Below are 19,927 nucleotides of genomic sequence, written 5' to 3'. Positions count from 1 at the left end.
AATAATTTTAACACCACAGCGTAACCCCTGGATTTTTTGGGTTTCGCCACATCAGTATTAGCATACTCGAGGAGTAAATTATGATTTCTTTTTTTTTTTTGGTACTCAAACTCGTACTGTGTCTGGGGGAAAAAAGGTATTGATACATCTCCAAAAAAGACTAAACAAAAAGACAGATGGTTGCTGATCTTTACAAATAATATGAAATACCAGAACAATTGAACATCATTTTTTATTAAGGGTGCCATTAATTCAGGAAGGCATTGCACTTGTTTGATTAAAAATGTTAAGAGTGATATTTAACCTATCCTTTGGATGGAGACAGTTACAGGGGTGCTTGAAAGTTTGTGAACCCTTTAAAACTTTCTATATATCTGCATAAATATGACCTAAAACATCATCAGGATTAGTTAGTATAATATTTGTCTATAGTATTTTTGTCTCATTTGTTTAACTGTGTTCTCTTAATCTATTTTTAAGACTTGTGTGAAAATCTGATGACGTTTTAGGTCATATTTATGCAGAAATATAGAAAATTCTATCTAAACTCGCAAGCACCATGGTATTATTAAACATCTTGGGGCAAATTTCTCCGCTGTAAACTGAAGGCTTAATCATGATGATTACAGGCACTTCAGATTTCAGGCAAGTGTCTTAATTCAGCTCTGCGATAGAGGATAATCTCAGTAAAGAGCTGTGTATTTAAACGATGGAGCATTTCACCACTGAAAAAAAAATCAGCTCTCTGCACACTCAGATAAAAGCCTGCGCATCAACAGATAGTTATTTTGAGCTTAATCGCTCTTCACACATCAGTTCTTTGCTGAAGGCATCGCGTATATGAGGTGGCAGGTTTTTCTTTTTGTGTGTGTGTAATGAGTGATTCACCACTGATGCTGCTGCATCATCATCTTACAGACGTGCTTTGGCTTCATTACACTCCACCACACCAGCTGACAGCAGCTGCTCGATATGATCTGGATCAAAGCCGTACTCCCCCAGCACAGATCGAGTGTGTTCACCCACAACAGGGTCACGAGAGAGACACGGCCGAGCCGGAGTGCGAGACAGGACGGGTGCCGGACGAGGACTGACCTCGCCCTGAGCGTCCTTCAGAAACGAGCCCCTCTCTCGATTGTGGGGATGTGACCCGGCTTCATCCAGAGGTAGAACTGGGGTCACGCAGGCATCTGTTCCATCAAAGATCCTGCTCCATTCTGCCTGCGTCTTCTGTGCGAACACCTGGGTGAATGTCCGCCTAAGCTCCGGCCAATCAGAGATGCTCATCTGCGCCGGGAGGGAGGCAGCATCCAATCCAAGGCCTGGGTCGAGAACAAAGTATCGACAATATGAATAAAATTTTAAAAATAAAACTATATAATGTAGTATTTTAATGATAAGAAAAGAAACCAAGATGAGGATAAATAAAATAAAATAATATAAGGAGAAAAGAAAATAAATGTAAAAAAATTAAACGATTAATAACAATCAGCTTAAATAATTGTGAGTAAGTGAGTCAGCCCTTCTCCTGCCTTTAGGCCACACCCCTTACCTGAGTCTAAATTTGGTGTGGAGTGACACCAAACTCTGTGCTGAGGAAGAAAGTGATGGAGCGCAGACTGTTTTCTGCCCTGTGACTGTCCTTTTGTCCATGTTTATAGATAACAGTGAGTCATACAGAGTCAGAGTCAGACACAGTCGAATTAACAAGACTGTTTGAGGCACTGAACAACCCCACAAACCCGAGTGAGAGGGAAAAAAAAACAGCGCTGTAAAACTGGAAGCTATTAGCTTCACTTTATTTATTAGCTGCAATAAATTTATAGGTCCAGTGCAACATTAATGAAAGTGAACTTCAGACGGGCTGCCTTTAGGAGAACGAGGAAATTGTGCACATTTCACTTTTTTTCACTGCTCTTTTTTAATTACGGAGAACAATTTTACGGAAGTTAAAAGGAAATTGGGTTCAGGTCGAAGATTTGGCATTCATTTGAGTTCTGCTTTTGGGGCTGAAAACATGGAAGTCTGCATTAGCATACTGATACACATCCTGCATGTTATCCACTTTATCCAAAAGCAACTTGTTTCTTTGCAAATGCAGACAGGAAACACGGAGTGACCTGGCACTTGGGAACCTTGCAGTCAAACTCATTGCAAGTTTTTTTTTTTTTTTTTAAAACACAAAACCGGTATCACCCTACACACACACTAGAATGCCCTTGTCACTCATGTCACTTGTAGTATCTCTCTTGTGGGCATGTTTGTGGGCATATCTCTGGTTATTTACGCTGTCCTCCACAGTGTCCTGGAGTTGGAATTAAATAATAAAAATGACCTCAGACTTTCAGTTTTAATTTGAAGGTATTTACATCCAAATCCGGTGAACATTGGAAGAATTCATTTATATGTGGTCTTCTCGATTTTTTAAGGGACCAAAACTAATTATACAAATTATCCTTTGCAGTCACCGAGTGTCTGTTTGAAATTCATAGACATCACCAGATGCTGGTTTTGTTCCCTGGTGATGCTCTGCCAGGCCTGTACTACAGCTGTCTTCAGTTCCTGCTTGCTCCTGTGGCATTTTCCCTTCAGTTTTGCCTTCAGCAAGTGAAATGCATACTTAATTGGCTTCATGGATGCATGCATGTATGCTTAATGGATGGATGGATTTCCATTAGATGAAGTGGTATGCTTTGGCTCATGAGCAGTTCCTTCCCTTCTGCGAACTCTTCTCTTCTCATCATTCTGGGACGAGTTGATTTTTGTCTGTCCATGTCCAGGATGTTGTTTTAGAACTTTATGGATTATTTCAGTTGTTGTTGTTTTTTTTTTTACAAACTTAGTTTGGTCCTCTTGTTTTTGAGGCTTATGAGTGATTCACATCTTGTGCTAAACCCTCTGTATTTACTATGGTGAAGTTTTCTCTTGATTGTTGACTGACACAGATAGGTCTAACTCCTGGAAGATGTTCTTGATCTGGCCAATTGTTGTGAAGGGGCTTTTCTTCACCAAGGCAAGAATTCTTCTGTCATCCACCATAGTTGTTTCTCAGGGTCTTCTGGGGCTTTTGATGTTCCAAAGCTCACCAGTGCATTCATTCTTTTTAAGAAGATTTAAACACAAATTAAATACTGCACTAATCAGTGTGAACATTGGTTGGTTGATTTGCATTTTATGTGCTAGACATCAAACTCATGTTATTGGGTTTTTGTTGACGATCCGTTTATAAACGCTCTCCATTCACGTTGACCTTTTTCTTTTTTCTTTCTGCTCCTCAGGTTGGAAGTCAACAGAAAATGCCTTTGGCAATTACACCATGTCATTTCAATAAACACGCAGGTCTGAAATTAGCATAACGGATTTAGTATAGATGCTTAATGCAGTGAATTGCTTCGATAGTCTTTTCATCACATGAATGTGTTCGTGTGTAATAGTACATTAAAAACCACTCCATTTCTTCTTAATCGTGTGTGGCCTTGCAGGAGCAGGTGAACAAAGGTTGCTTTATAGTACATACTATCAAAAATTGCATGTATAAACAGCCTTGCTTTCTCATTGCTGCAGTTCATTTTTCCAGTAAGATGTCCAGAAGGAGAAAAAGAGTACTGTACCTTACTGTACATACCTTTGATCAGGTGATCATAGAACTGAGGTTCGATGGCCCCTACAGCCATGTGCTTCCCATCAGAGGTCTGATACGTGTCGTAGAACGGAGCACCACTGTCCAGCATGTTCTCCCCACGAGGCCGGTTCCACAGACCAAGACTGCGAGACTTCCACATGAAGGAACCCACATACGCTGCTCCCTCCACCTGCACACAGTTGCATATACAGGAATAAATAAATACAAAGAAAGACACAAAGAGTTTTCTTGAAGTTGTGACTATGCATTACCGTAATTGAATGCACTATTTTAATGGATCATTTCTTCAAATTATGGTCTTAACACCACCTTCATTAATTCAGTGGTTAAAATATACGACTTCATTTTTGCGCTTGGAGAAACCTACAACGTGGTGTGAAAAGTGTGTAAATTTTCACTATCCGATATTACCTCGAATCTCTCAGATTATTTCCTTTAGAATATCTCTCAGAATAGATCACTTATCTCAGATTTTCTCAGATAATCCAATCCAGCTAGTGTAATCAAGCTCGTCTATAAAGAACGAATCCCCCGGTAAGTGAATGTTACATTGTAAATAAAAATGGCTGCAACATTAAATACAACTTTTCTCCAAAAAGCAGACAGAATGAAGCTGGGACTCATCTTAAACGGCACAGAGACACTTCGCTGAAAATTTCCACACTAATCTGAGCGGACAAACATAATCAAATCTTAATCAGACACAGTGTGATTTGGCTGTCAGACTGCTTTAACTTGGATAACAATGATGAGGATACATGTGTTAGCCACTGCCAAACCGGTGTTTAATCTCACAGGTGCAGGGAAGCTGCTAAGGGAATTATATGACAGATATCATTACTGCTTGTCAGTGAAAAAGCTAATTATCATGACAGCACTAACGATTTTCACTGTGTGTAATTACGTAGTTATGCTTCATACACACTGCGTAACTACATACATTGTTCAGATGTGGTCAGTGGAGAACCGTGTTCATCTACGTGTATCCAATACAAAACATATATGTAACATTGAAAAGTGTGAATGTCCGCCCAGTTTTGCAGTTATACATGCAATGAGGTTCTGTATTTTTCATGTTACTGTTTCTGTATCTGTGTGTATAATTTACAGCATGGACAAGAATTCCAAGAGACATGTCCCTGCATTGACTAGAAAAGCAAACAAACTGCTTAATCAGAACTCACTTATAATGCAGGTCTAATCACCGATGTTGAACATGGAAGATGGTAACAGATTTGGTATTTACGAGGTCTTTATGTGCGATAATACAACCGTGACGAACGAGTATAAGTCCCCTAAGATGTTCGTACTCAACAACTGGCTAAAGTTAAAAGTCAGTGACGTCCCTCGTCACCTTAAGCCAAAGGAAGGCTTCTCTCTCATCTTTTTAAATGGCATCTCCTTGTGTCTTTTCCTCGTTTCTGGTTTCCTCCTCCTTCCTCTGAAGATGCGAGGAAAGGAAGCGGGGACAAATTTAACGAGACATCCTCACTCGCTGAAGCGCAGGCTGTAACAAAACATTATAGCACGTGTACACACATCACATGCATAATGCTGATGTTTTACTTGACGGGCACATTTTAATGCACCTTCATGCAAGGTTTTAATTTGTACCAACGGTTTCTTATTTAAATGACGTACTGTAACGTTTTCCATCGAGGTTCCTTTCACTGACATTAGGTAACACAAGTTGACACAAGCAAACCATCAACGTCAGTGCCAGAACTCTACTACTGGTGTTCTGAATTGTTATTATTATGGCTGCGATTTTAGATATGAATTACACTGTCAAGTTTACATCACTTATTTATTTCAAATACACACATCAAACTTAATGAATATTTTGGGAAACATAGCCATTTCATATTAAATGACGTATCAGAAGACTAGATAATTTAATAAGTCATCCTTTGAAAGGAAAGAGTTATTGTGTGTCTGGGCAATGGCTAGTCTATGTGCTGCCGAGCTGCATGACCATTAAATGCCAATACATAGAGGTAATCAATTAAAAAAAAAAAAAAAGAAGAAAAAAATAGAAAAATTTTAAATGGTCAAGCAACCAACTTTACAATCATTTGACCACTTCAGATGGACTGACCCAGATGCCATTGTCTGATGTTTGAAATCACTTTACTGTCACAAGGAGATTTCTAACAACAAATATTAATATGCTATAGTGTAAACCACAGTAAACATGGAAAGGCAGAAAGAAAGGCAGCTGTGTGACACGAGTGTATGTATGTATGTGTGTGTGTGTGTGTGTGTGTGTGTGTGTGTGTGTGTGTGTGTGTGTGTGTGTGTGTGTGTGTGTGTGTTCAGAAGCAGAAGGGATTAAAAACTCATTTGTCAGCAGGCATGAATATTTTATGCTTCAATTTCCAGTGCAAAATCAGTTTCTCTCTCCATCCTCTAACTGCTCCAACATTAAAGCCACACACTGCGGCCTTTCTTTCAGACTTTTAACCCCATGGATATTTAAAACCATATTCATGCAGGATTTGCCATTTCTAATACAAACTTTTTTGTCACTTAAATTTCCCATTACAGAAGTTTTAAAGTTCAAAAACTTTCACTTTTTACCGATGATGTATTATTCGCTCTAGGTTTTCTTCCTCTTACGGTTAAATTGTGAATGGCTGTAATTATGAGCGGTAAACCTTTTTTGATTGATTTGATAAAATAAATGCTAAATTATTCCTTATTGGTGATTATTTTCCCCATAACAGCATGTTGTGTATTGTACTTCTCTTACACCGGAAACATTTCAGATTGTTTTTCGGGTTGTCCGTGCGAGATTCTCATTGAATCACGCATCTCAAAAAAAGAGGAGATAAATGTGTGTAGGATTTATATGAAACTAAGACTGTATCCAGCAGGTGAACTGATTCGATTTTAGAACTGATCCAAACAGGGTTAAGGTCAAATATAGTATATAATATAAAGGTCTGAAATAGTTTTTCTTCAATAGCTTCCTTCCTGTTTGAAGAATATTTCAAGGGTATTTGAAGCATACAAATTAGTAACAAGAAGCACTAGACTTGTTGGCGGTGGAGGAGTTCCTATCGGTGGCACTGGCTCGGAGTTCTAGTTATGAATTAAATAAAGAAGGATCGATCGTGCTTTTTATCCATTTATAGTCACATTAAATGTTGTGGTAGGTATGTGAAACTGTACCCGTTATCACTCACTTTCCTGATAACTTTCAACAGGTTTATTATTAGGATTAGATTATGTGGCATGTCCACCATACCTGTGAACGTGCTGTTGCTATAGCAATAATAATGTACAGTTTTAGAATAGCAACACATAAAACCTGTGATATGCAGCTGCACTACTGTCAGAGCTAGATATGAATGATACAGAAAACCACTTTTGGTAGGTACTAACCATTGCATACCGGGAACACCCCACAAGACCTGACGTTTTGGAGCTGCTCTGACCCAGTCGACTAGCCATCACAATCTGGCCCTTGTCTCTTATGCTTGCCCATTTTTCCTGCTTCCAACACATCAACTTGCCGTTTAATATATCCCACGCCTTGACATGTACCGATGTAACGACATTATCAATGCTATTCACTTCACCTGTCAGTGGTTTTAATGTTATGGCTGATAACATGGTACACTCACCATCCACTTTAGTAGGAACACCTGCACATTCATGTAGTCATCTAATCAGCCAATTATGTAGCAGCAGCACAATGCATAAAATCATGCAGATACAGGTCAAGAGCTTCAGCTGATGTTCACATCAAACATCAGAATGAAAAAAAAAAAGTGTGATCTCTGTGACTTGGAATGGATGTTGGTGCCAGAAGGGCTAGTTTGAGTATTTCAGAAACTGCTGATCTCCTAGGAATTTCACACACAACAGCCTCTGAAGCTCTTATTGACTGAAGCTGTATCTACATGATTGTTTTGCACTGCGCTTCTGCCACATGATTGGCTGATTATATATCTGTAGTTGAAAAGTTGTCCATTAATAAAAGTGGACGGTGTGCGTATATACATATTAGACGCACTAAAACACAAACACATCAGCCACTATCACACTTATACAGCCATCTGTGCACCTGCCATTTCATGCAATTATCCAGTCAACCAATCATGTGGCAGCAGCGCAATACAGATCACAGTGATTTTAACCGTGACAAATAAGTGGTTGTTCAAATACAGAATCAGGCGTCTGTGTGTGTGTCTCTCTCTCTCTCTCACACAGCTATCTTTTGCTTATTTATTGCTCTGATTGTATGATGACTGGTACAAAAGTGTCAGTGTGGGTCAGAGGACACACCATGCTGGCATCTATGATTTGGCCTCGGCCTGACTTGTTCCTCTCCAGCAAAGCCAGAACGATGCCTAAAGCACACATCAGGCCTCCTCCTGCAAAGTCAGCCACCAGGTTCAGCGGGGCATAGGGTTTCTCCGAGCTGCGTCCCAACATAGACAGCAGTCCTATTCCAGACAGAAACAAGAGGGGAAATTCAAAAAGACCATGAAGTACAAACATAAAGCTACTGATACACACACACCCAGTATAATAAACCAATTGCATTCTAAAATCTGATTGGTCAGAAGGCATTGATTAATCCTCTATAACAGCAGCTCTGACAGCTAACAACTGTTTGTTTGTTCATTCACAGGAAATGTAAGTGCTAACAGAACCTGACTTATTTCATGAGCATTCCTCAACATTAAATATAACTATAAACAGGATAAAATATATGACTACGTTTCTTAATAAATTAAACATTTTAATAGTCATATGTTCTATAAGAGGAATACAACACTTAGGGATGTGCCGTTATAAGAAAATAACAGCTCTGGTGTTGTTTATTTTCCTATTACAGCATGCCCCATCTCATCCCTTACTTTTTCTAAGGGTAATCATCTACTTATGACAGAAGGTTCTGGTAGGTCTGGTAGTCTTTAACAATACTTCCTATAGAAACAATAACATATCAGAATCAAGTGCACATTAACATAAACCTGTGATTTGCAGCTGCACTACTGTCAGATCTGCTGTTATAGAAAATGAACCAAAACCTTCTGAGTAATCAGAATCCAGAATTCAACAACGCTGTGGTAGGAAGAGAAAATAAAAGCTGTGATTAAAGCGAAGCAGCAGGTGGAGGTGAGGTACGTACCGGACATGGCCAGGTAGTTAATATCGTGCCCTGCACATTTGGCGTAGGAGCCGCTCTGGCCATATCCTGTGAGTCGAGCATAAATAAGGCGAGGATTTTCCTTCAGCAGCTCTTCAGGACCCAAGCCCAACTTTTCCATCACCCCTTTAACACAGCACAGAGATAAAAAAGACAGTAAGGGTAAGAAAGTGACCAGAAGGTTATGAGTCAAAACCCCAGTACCAAAATAAATAAATATACACTTTGACTTAATTAAGACTTATTTCTGTTGTTTATTTTATATTATTACTCTTAATAATGATTAGCATGTCTGATATATGTTTTATTCAATTCATTAATTTTAATATTCTATCGCAACGCACTTCTAGCACTTCTAGGTTAGAAAATTGTCCTATAGTTAGACAAAATTACTCATCTACACTTTGTATTTCAAATGACAAGGTACAGTGAATGTCTTTATTATTATTATTATTATTATTATTATTATTATTATTATAAGATAAGAGCCATATATCAGACTATATAATTAGTTTGAAGCACATTTATAATTAAACAAATAGGAATAGACATGCTATTGTAAGAAAATAATATAATAGCTCATTAATATAAAGCTGTGATTTGCAGCTGCAATAATATGAGCTCTGCTGTTATAGAAAATGAATCAACACCTTCTGACCACAATCCAGAACTCAACAGTGCTGTGGCAGTAACTGTTTTTTCTAAAGTTTCAACAATATTTAACAGACAGTTAAGCAACACTTTGTACATTAATTGACCTCAGATTTAATCACAGAAGGTTTTCCAGGATGTTCCATTTCATTGTGCATTATCCACATATTTATTTATATTGCACGTGAGAAAATGTCTGGGAACGTTGCATACATTTTATTTCGACTGACCTTTCCGGAAGGGTTCAAGAACTATATCTGACTGAAGACACAGTTTTTTCAGCACGGCCACGCCCTGTGGACTCTTCAGGTTCAAGGCCACGGACTGTTTGCCTCTTGCTTGTGCATCCATCGCCATGGTGACCTTTGTCCGATCTACACGGATCACTCGGGCCCCGAAATCAGACAGGATCATTCCACAGAACGGTGCCGGGGCAAGTCCGGCTAATTCAATCACACGCACCCCAGCTAGTGCCATCTCTCTCTCTCTCTCTCTCTGTGTCTCTCTCACACTCTCACACAGACACACACACTGAGAAAAACAATATACACATTTACAGAGTGTAACAAAAACAGTCAGGACAGTTGATAAGTAAACCTACAGATAAAGACCCACCGAGAAAGCTCACAAAAATATTGTGAGCCTTTTACCATTTAAAAATATCCTGAAAAAAAATGAACACAAGGCATTATGGGTAGAAATGACCATTTTGATCAATCATTTATCATTTCCTTTCAGTTTTGGGATAAATTATATCCATAACATTTCATCATGTCTTCTCTTACACTGTAGTAATAAATATATGACATTATATTCAGTATAAAAATATTAAAAACTCATGAGAAAATCTTTTTGCGCAACACACAACCACCACAACGTTTAAGAAGACATGTCATACATCCCTAAAACGCTGTTTCTTGATATATGCAACTTTATGCGTCATGATGATATCATCTACATCTTAATTTACTTTCCAAATATGTTAATCATTGTTGAAGTAATTTTATATTTTTATAATAAGAAATAACATAATATATGTTTGATACTCCAGCAAACTCTTCTGTAAAAGTATTTCACAGCATAACAAACAGTTGAATTCTAACATCATCCATTGACTAGATTAGTAGTATTATGCATATTTAATTATATGAATCCAAATAAAAGTATACTTTAATCACATTTAGCTGTTTTAATCTATTAATCTACAGTATAATAATATTTACATTTAGCAATTCAAATACACACCACAGCTGCACAAGCTGTCTTTATTAATCATTATTACAATATCAACCTTCAAATACAGCCAATGTCCAGTACGCAAATGAGCCATCTACATTTGCATAAATGACATATTTTATCATTTGTGCTTTTAAAACATTTGTTCTGAAGCTTTGTGAGCAACACGGTTTTGTTTTAATATACTAAGAGGGGAAACCCCTCATATGCAATCAATCAATGTGACTTAATGGTCTAATGTGAAAAAGCCATGTCCTGTTCAATTTAAACTGAGAAAACAATAAATGAATGACTGTGATATATTATCCTGATCAGGTCAATATTAAGCAAAATAATAAGGACTCCCACTTCATCCCATCACAAACGTTGTTCTATAAAATTAAGCTAGCAAAAGAATAAAATTCATATCGTTTATTAAATAAAAGGAAAAGGGAAAGGGCAAAATCAGGATTAATGAATGCAACCATCACATTTCTGCACATAGATAGATAGATAGATAGATAGATAGATAGATAGATAATGTCATTTAATATAAGTGATCTCTTTTCTTCTGCTGAGAAAACATTAAGTGGAATAAAATACACTAAAACTATCCTAATTTACTCAGGTCACTCAGTGTAAAATGGGTTTTATATATGAAAATGTGTTTTATATTTTTATATATACATATAAAACACATTTTCAGCGCCTGCAGAAACACTGCAGAGACCAATTAATTAAAAAAAAAAAGAAGCTTGCCTTAAACGTACCTTTCAAAAAAGTAGACTCCGGAGTAGGGCAAAGGTAAGTTTGTTTGTCGCTCTGAGATGACGTCACGTAGAGCGGCGAATTCTGGGTTTTGTAGTTGACCGTCTTCGCTCACTTTCATTAAAGGGGTTTTCGCTCGATATTTTCGGCTCTTGGGATGTTTTCATGAAGTCAGATAATCGACAGTTTAATCGACACGCTTTATTAAGAACAGTGACATTATGAAGTGATATTTTTTGCTATTGTGAATGTTCAGCTCCGTTATAAAACCATGTTAGAAAGTCTGCGGTATTAATCTGATGAGAAGATATTCAACGTAGAACTTTTTTTTTTTTTTTAATCGTAACATACTGGTGAAAGGAGAGATTATTATCTTACATAATATTTTATATAAAATTGCATTTAAGTGTTCGAAAAATGTGTTATCCCATCTCAGGCATTGTCTTTGGTACAAATTTTCTTTCGTGCATTTTTCAAGGGGTTGAAAGTAAAGTTGAAAATGTTTAGCCCATGCACAAAACAATGACAGCGCATGGTTTGTATGGTTTTATAACGGTTTATATTAATGCACTATTTCTAATACCTTATCGCTTTTATAGAAACAACTCATTCACAGGGACTTGTACAGCAAACGCACCACATAAACAGATTAAAAATGTTGATATGGTGACATTTTCTGAAAGGAAATGTTCATTTAACATTTATGGAAGGTCCTGTGTTCAATATTACAAGCTGCATTTGTTGTTGTGGTTTGGTTTTATTTGTCTTATGAACTTCAGGAGAGAAAAAAAGAGGCTGCTGAGGGAACGACCCTTGATAGCTGCAGTAATGTAAATGATAACAGGAACTAATTTGTTTCAAAGATGCATAAAATGTAGCTATAAAAGAATAAAAAGTATGACAGTTTTTAATAAATAAATTTTAAAAAATGAATCAAGGCTTTCGGGGGCACACGGAGACTTAGTGGTTAGCACGTTTGCCTCACACTTCCAGGGTTGGGGGTTTGATTCCCATCGTGGCCCTGTGTGTGCGCGGAGTTTGCATGCTCTCCCCGTGGTGTGGGGGTTTCCTCTGGGTTCTCTGGTTTCCTCCTCCAGTCCAAACACATGCATGGTAGGCTGATTGGCATGTCCAAGGTGCGTGAGTGTGTGAGTGTGTATGTGATTGTGCCCTGTGATGGATTGGCACCCTGTCCAGGGTGTACCCCATCTTGTGCCCGATGCTCCCTGGGATAGGCTCCAGGTTTCCCTGTGACCCTGAAAAGGATAACAAGGTATAGAAGATGGATGGAATCAAGGCTTTTTTTTTTCTTGAAATCCTTCCAAACAACTTGTGGTGATGTAGGTGACTTCGGATTGTAGTTTTGGTGACTTACTGACCCCAAGATGCAACTAACTTCAGCAATTCTCCAGCTGTGATCCTTGGAGATTTTTTGGCCACTTGAACCATCCTCTTCACAGTGCGTTGAGACGATATAGACACACGTCCAATTCCAGGTCGATTCATAACATTTCCAGTTCACTGGAACTTCTTAATTATTGCATTTTCAATGTTTCTGCTATTTTCTTATAGACACTTCCCATTTTGTGAAGCTCAACAACCTTTTGCTGCACATCACAGCTTTATTCCTTCACATTAACCATCGTTATGAATGACTAAGGGAATTTGGCCTATGTGTTACCTCATATTTATACCGCTGTGAAACAGGAAGTCATAGTTGAACAACTCCCTGTTCCTAGTCACTCAGGTGTACTAAAAAAAAATTAAATATCAATGGGAAAATACTTCAAATATATTTTTCTCATATGAATTCATAGGGGGCCAATAATTGTTGCACACCTATATTTAACAAAGGAGTTAACAAATCCTGTTCTACTAGTAGTTCCAAAACATCTCTTGTTTCCACCACAGAGGATACATTAATGATAACCCTGAGGTCATTATCATCCTCGTGTCCAGGCCTCATTAAACATGGCTGTGGGCTGCATGTCCTGCTGTGCTGAGGCGAATATTGTCTCTAAAGTTACAGATATTTTCTGTGTTCGAGCATTCAAGCTTAGCTCTTAGCTCCTTGCTTATACTCTATTACATTACGTTGGTTAGGTTTGTGTAGAAAATAACGAACTGGCAGTTCAGCTCATGTCATGCATTTATAATATGATGTAAAACATTCAATTAATGAGATTCATTGAGTTAAAGGACAAAATATATCAAATCAGTGATCCTGTCACTGTGTCCTTGGAGTTGAGGTTGCTGAGGTGCATTCATCTCATGATTTATTCACATTTATACATGGGCTGCTTTATTCCAGAGAAAGCCTATAGCAGAGTTTGATGATTAAGTAGCTCTCAGGCACAATCTTCCCAATCCGGATCATTGAACCTTAGCCGTTAAAACTAACACAGCAACTCTAAAGCTATCACAGCTCCAGCTATGACGTGCACAAACCCGCTTCCAGGCATTAATATGAAATTCCCTGAAATATGTTTAAGCTTGGTTGAAAAGCGTGTGGCACCATGAAGGCTCGACATCAAGGCCAGAGAGGTTGCACGATGTACTACACGTGTTACACTCAGCTGTTAAGCACTGTTAAGCTAAGATTATGTTCCATGTTTGATCTTCGGGTCTGAACCTACACACACACAAACACACACTGATTTGTGACAGGGGCTGAGATGCTTGAAAACCTGGGCAGGAAGAGAGCAGGTTCCCATAGTACAGTAACTGATACATACATTAGAATATTTATCATTTTTTAAAACTCTTTGTCATGCGATGATGTTTTTCATCCTCCGGTGGGGAATTTTTTTCATGGGTGTTTTCCATACATTAGCTTAAATGAAACTTCCAACCTGGAACACACCATATACTGTATGTTGTTTATTGAAACGATTATGACGTGTTTAGTCTTAGATTCTGGTAATAATTTGTTGGTCGGTGCTGTGTTTTTGTTACTGCCGTGAGAAGTTAGTGGTTGGGTTTCACTCTGATGTCACGGGGAGGAATTGTTATCGTTAGTGCAGTTACAATAGTGTTTAATAGGAGAGAAAAAAAATTCTGTAATCTCAAACATAAAGGTTGAACAGTCAGGTTTCACTGTAAGCTCGTAAAAAAACAAAACAGCAGTAGTCTTTTTTTTATTCATTCACCTTTTTCAAGCAATGTTCAAAGTTTAATAGAAGACAATGCAGCATTACACACTACGAAATGATGAGGGTGATGATGTTGATGGTGCTAGTTCCATTAGAGTTGATGCTTTGGAGGATCCAGAGTAGTGTGCAAAAGTTCCTGATAAGTTTTCACACTTTGAGAAGAACATTCCCCAAAGACAAATCGGTAGGATTTTGGGCATTTCACCTTCTACACTGTGCAATATAATTAAAAGATTCAAGGAATCCGGTCAAATCTCGGTGCGTAAAGGGCAAGGGCGAAAACCACTTCTGAATGATCTTCAATCCCTCAGACGTCACTGTCTTAAAAACCGTCATGAATCTGTAATGGAGATCCTGACATGGGCTCGGGAATACTTTAGTAAACCTTTGTCAGTTGACACCATTCGCCGCTGCATCCACAGATGCAAGTTAAGGCTTTACTTTGCAAAGCAGAAGCCATACAGCAACACTGTCCAGAAGCTCCGCCCACTTTTCTGGGCTCAGTCTCATCCGAGATGGACCGTAGCACAGTGGAATCGTGTTTTGTGGTCCGACGAGTCGACATTTCAAATAGTTTTTGGACGAAAGCCAGCGTCTGTCATGGTACGGGGGCGTGTCAGTGCCCATGGCATGGGTAACTTGCACATCTGTGAGTGCAGCATTAATGCAGAAAGATATGAACACATTTTGGAGCAACATATGCTGCCATCCAGAGCAGGACAATGCCAAACCATATTCTGCCCAGATTACAAGCGCATGGTTGCGTAAGCAGAGAGTGCGGGTGCTAGCATGGCCTGCCTGCAGTCCTGACCTGTCTCTGAGTGAAAACGTGTGGTGCATTATGAAATGCAAAATAGGGCAACGAAGGCCCTGTACAGTTGCACAGCTGAAGAAGTGCATAATGGATGAATGGGGGAAAATTCCACTTGCTAAATTTAACCAACTGATGTCTTCACTCAGCACCCAAACACTTGATAAGTGTTATTAAAAGAAAAGGTGACGTTACACAGTCGTAAACAGTCGACTGTCCCAACTTTTTTGGAGTGTGTTTCAGTCATCAGATTAAAAATGAGTGTATATTTTCAAAAATAAATAAAATTCACATTTAAAACTTCACATAATGTGTTAACAATGTGTTTTCAATTTTTCGGAATTGGGGTTGTATTAAATGTGAGTGATTTCATATAATTACGTGTCATAAACTATGCTAAATTAGCAGGATTATCATTATGGTCAGTTTCTGTGCAGTAACTAATGAAGTCCATACTTGGAATTTGGTTGGAATGACAACAGACCTACATTTTAACCTGAAATAAGGCTCTTGGGAACAACATGTGGAGCAAAATCACAACAGAAACCAATATACACACACCACACTGGTTATTATTCTGATTTGCATAATAACTGTGCTTATGCTGACTGATGATGTGATAGTACCTATTTACTGTGAGTACAAATGAATGAAGGTTACAAGCGGTAGTGGACGGCTGACTGACATCAAAACCACGCGCCTGGCTCATTACACTGCTGATAAGCAAATGGATGTGGCTCGGAATGATGGTTTAAAACAGAACTCTTAGTCAAAAATCAAATAAAGATGAAAAACAGACTAAATGCAACACGGTGCAACATGTGAAGTTTAAACGAAGCTCATATTTCATCACGTTGGATAAAAAGCTGCAGGAAAGCAAGTAGAATGAGTGCCAGAAGAATTTCACGCTCTCGAACATGTGCTATTCGACTTTTATTAAAGACGCTAATCTGCATGTTCTTAGACAAAAAAAGGACCTTTATCCTTTTGGATTTATACAGAGCTCTAGAATATGTAACAATAAAACAATCTGTGTGATAGTGACTTTTATGAAAGTGTGACCATATTCTGAAGTAACGCTTTTAATATTGTGTGTTTGAAATGGTATTTTTGAAGCTCCAGAGTTTTAATGTTGCATGTGCTCACTTTGCTATTGAGCACTGATGAGCCAAAACCTTTTGACCAGCTGCCCAATTTGCTGTTGGTCCTTCATGTGCCACCAAAACAGCTCAGACCAGCTGAGGCATGGACTCTGCAAGACAAGGTACCCTGTGGTATCTGGCACCAAGACGATATAGCAACATATCCTTTAAGTCCCATAAGTTGTGAGGTGGGCCACCATTGTTCTGACTTTTTGTCTGCTTGATCAGATGGAGATCTGGGGAATTTGGAGGCCAAGGCAACACTTCAACATGTTCAAAAAACCATTCACAAACAATATGTGCAGTGGGGCAGGGAGCATTATCATGCTGAAAGAAGCCACTGCAATTGGGGAATACCATTGCCATGAAGGTCCACAATAACGTCTCGGTTGGTGGAAAACTTGATGTCCACATGAGTATTCTGACACAGTGTTTCCCAGCAGAATATTGCCCAGAGCATCACACTCCCTCCACTGGCTTGCCTTCTTCCCACATCATGGTGCCACTCATCGGACCAGGCAACCTTCTTCTATTGCTTCTATTGCACTGTCCAGACTGGACAGTGCTCACCACCCTTGTACATCGATGAGCCTTGGCGCCCAACAACCTGTCGCCAGTTTGCGGTTTGTCCCTCCATGGACCACCATCAGTGGGTACTCACACTGCTGACTGGGAGCACCCCATAAGCTTTGCCATTTCGGAGACGCTCTGACCCAGTGGTCTGGCCATTACAATTCGACCCTTGTCAGTAAGTTTCTGAGCTGTTCATGCTTGCCCATTTCTCCTGCATCCAACACGTTGAGCACAATTACTGATTGCTTGCTTATCGTCTAATATATCCCAGACCTTGACATGTTGTTGTTATGAGATAATTAATGCAATTTACTTCATATGAGAATGGTTATTATGTTGTGGATCACTGGTGTAAATAGTGTGTTGAAAATGTCATTGCATGTGCTCTTTTGCCATTGTATATCAAGGACCACAATGGGAATAAGGCAGTTAATTTATTGTGTTATCCTTGACAAAGAAGCTGAGAGGCAATATTGTTTTGTACTGTCAAATAAACCAATCTAAACGTATTCCTCTTTACCCACAGCAATTTAGAGCAGCCATAAACACTGAATCAATTTTGCCTATAGAGGGCAGTGTGCCCCAATGTTTACCTGATTCCTCATATTGCTCTCCACCCAGGATACTCAACAATTAAATCTGTAAATCACAACCCAACACTGCCCAAGTTATTATTTTTAAATATTGAGTTCTTATTATTATTAGCCAGTTTGACTGGTCAACTGAATTGAATGGGATTAATCAGAAAAAAAGCCCTCTAACCACGTTATTGGGCGGTAGGAAGAAACCGGATGACCATGTGCAAAGCCACACGAACATAGGAAGAACATGCACAGAAATTCCACACATCGAGCCAGGGACCCTGGAACTCTGAGGTGGTAACTCTATCAACCGCACCCCTGTACCACCATAATGAGCCTAATATTTTTTTACATTTAATGGATCTGGTTGATAAATAAACCTGTGCTCAGGGGGACCATGGAATTTATATGTCCATGGAAGAGATCGCTGGCTGCAAAACGTTTAAGAACCCCTGCTCTACACACATCATTTGCAATGTCAATACATTTATATTATACACCGCTGTGAAAAAGTATTTGCCTGATTTCTTCTGCAACTTTGGATCTCACAAAACGTATTTAAAAATAGAAGTTTCACAATACTAAACTGCAGACTATACGCTTACATTACTTGTTAGCTACAATAACCTCATAGTTCCAATGCAAATCTAATGAAGCATACAGTAGTTAAAACGACAAACACATCCTGGTTTTGTACTGTGAATACACGAAGGTCGAAAATGACATCAGTCCATGCTCCGACTTCCTACATCTGAGGTAAGCTGAATGCAGCTTTACTTTTACCACCCTGAAGTTTTTTATTTTCCTGTACAATTAAATATATATATATATATATATATATATATATATATATATATATATATATATATATATATATATATATATATATATATATATATATATTTATTAAAGAACATGATGCCATACTTTTTATCCATTTATAGTTCAATTTAATGTTATGGAATGTCCGGAAGTCATGTTAGTTCCTGTTATGACTTACCTTATGACATCTATAAACAGTTATTCCCACACCAGCTTCTCGTTTCTTGCTCTCTTGAAGGTAATAAAGTGAAAAGAAAAAAAAAAAACACAACTTATCATGTTACCAAGAAACTGCCAAGAATAAAAGCCTCTGTCCTGAAAACTTTCCCATATCAGAAAGTTGCATTTTTGCCTCTGTTGACACTCCTTCCATAAATGTTATATATATATCCATACTGTCAGGGCTGCTGTTGTAAAAAAAAAAAACAACATATCAATATCTTCTGACAAATCAGAATCAAGAAATCAACAGTGATTCCTGTTGGATTGTTTTTTGTTTCTGTTTTTTTAAACACAGTAGCACCTGAAGTTCATGTGGATGTTCATGCTCTATTCCTGTTTGAATCATTTGTATGGATGCGCACACAAAAGGTACAGCAGTAGTAAAGCACTCCTGTGTTTGCCGAGTTCATGCTGACAGAGGGATCGGGCCAGTGGGAGCTATTTACAGCCATGCCCAGTGTGAGAAATCGGTTCACTTCAAAGACTTCACAGCAATAAGAGCTGCTCACAAACTCACTGCTCTTCAATGTGTTTTATCAGCTACAATCGGGGTTAATAGTGCTATAGACACACAGGACAAAAAGCAAAGTAGTAAACTGGAGGGCGTGTCACCTCACTGCGTTGTCTCACTTAGACACATGACCCGAGGCACAGAAATTCAACCCAAGCTCGGCTGCACATTCCCACATCAGGACATTACGAGCACAAAAGCTGTCAAACTGCTTCAGGTAGTGTAAAGATACATAAAATTCAATATGACACAGTATGGCAGTGTCTTGATATTATAGCAAAAATAAGCATTGCCTGGTTATCTGTCTTAGGTTTTTCGTGATTGATTAAAACATTTTTTAAGAATCAGTATTTAAAAAAATCAGAACCCAGTGACGACTCAACGTTTCGGTGACCCATGCAGAATATATTCAGACACATAATGGAGCAAATTGTGCCGTTAGCTAATTGTGCTGTCTGACTGAATTATGTAGCTCTCTATAGTGAGAAGTGTTCTTGAATGCTGTGTTCTTCACCACCGACTACGCACTTTCCAGTTGCTGTGGTGATTCCTATAACCTGAATCGAATCAGCCAGAAAAGGCTGCTTGAATGCAGAAGATTTTACTGTGCATGTGCACGTATAATGGATATAAAAGGACTACACACCCCTGTTAAAATGGCAGGTTGTTGTG

At 38.6% G+C, this 19,927-nt stretch overlaps 1 protein-coding gene across 1 annotated transcript; it reads right to left on the bottom strand.

Annotated features, from left to right (window-relative positions):
* Window positions 1–213: 213 nt before the first annotated feature.
* amacr (alpha-methylacyl-CoA racemase) lies at window positions 214–11,556 on the bottom strand. The gene is made up of 6 exons (XM_017493440.3): window positions 11,444–11,556; window positions 9,689–9,989; window positions 8,790–8,933; window positions 7,937–8,097; window positions 3,626–3,812; window positions 214–1,322 (listed from the first exon to the last, which is right to left on the bottom strand). The coding sequence occupies exons 2-6, from the start codon at window positions 9,933–9,935 to the stop codon at window positions 913–915; spliced, it is 1,149 nt and encodes a 382-aa protein (XP_017348929.1). The 5' UTR covers window positions 9,936–9,989; window positions 11,444–11,556; the 3' UTR covers window positions 214–912.
* Between the last annotated feature and the right edge of the window lie 8,371 nt (window positions 11,557–19,927).

This window comes from Ictalurus punctatus, chromosome 18 (assembly GCF_001660625.3).
Source record: "Ictalurus punctatus breed USDA103 chromosome 18, Coco_2.0, whole genome shotgun sequence".
In the NCBI taxonomy this organism is placed as follows: Eukaryota; Metazoa; Chordata; class Actinopteri; order Siluriformes; family Ictaluridae; genus Ictalurus; species Ictalurus punctatus.
The sequence above is the reverse complement of the archived record's forward strand: the minus strand, read 5'-3'. Positions and strand labels throughout refer to the sequence as shown.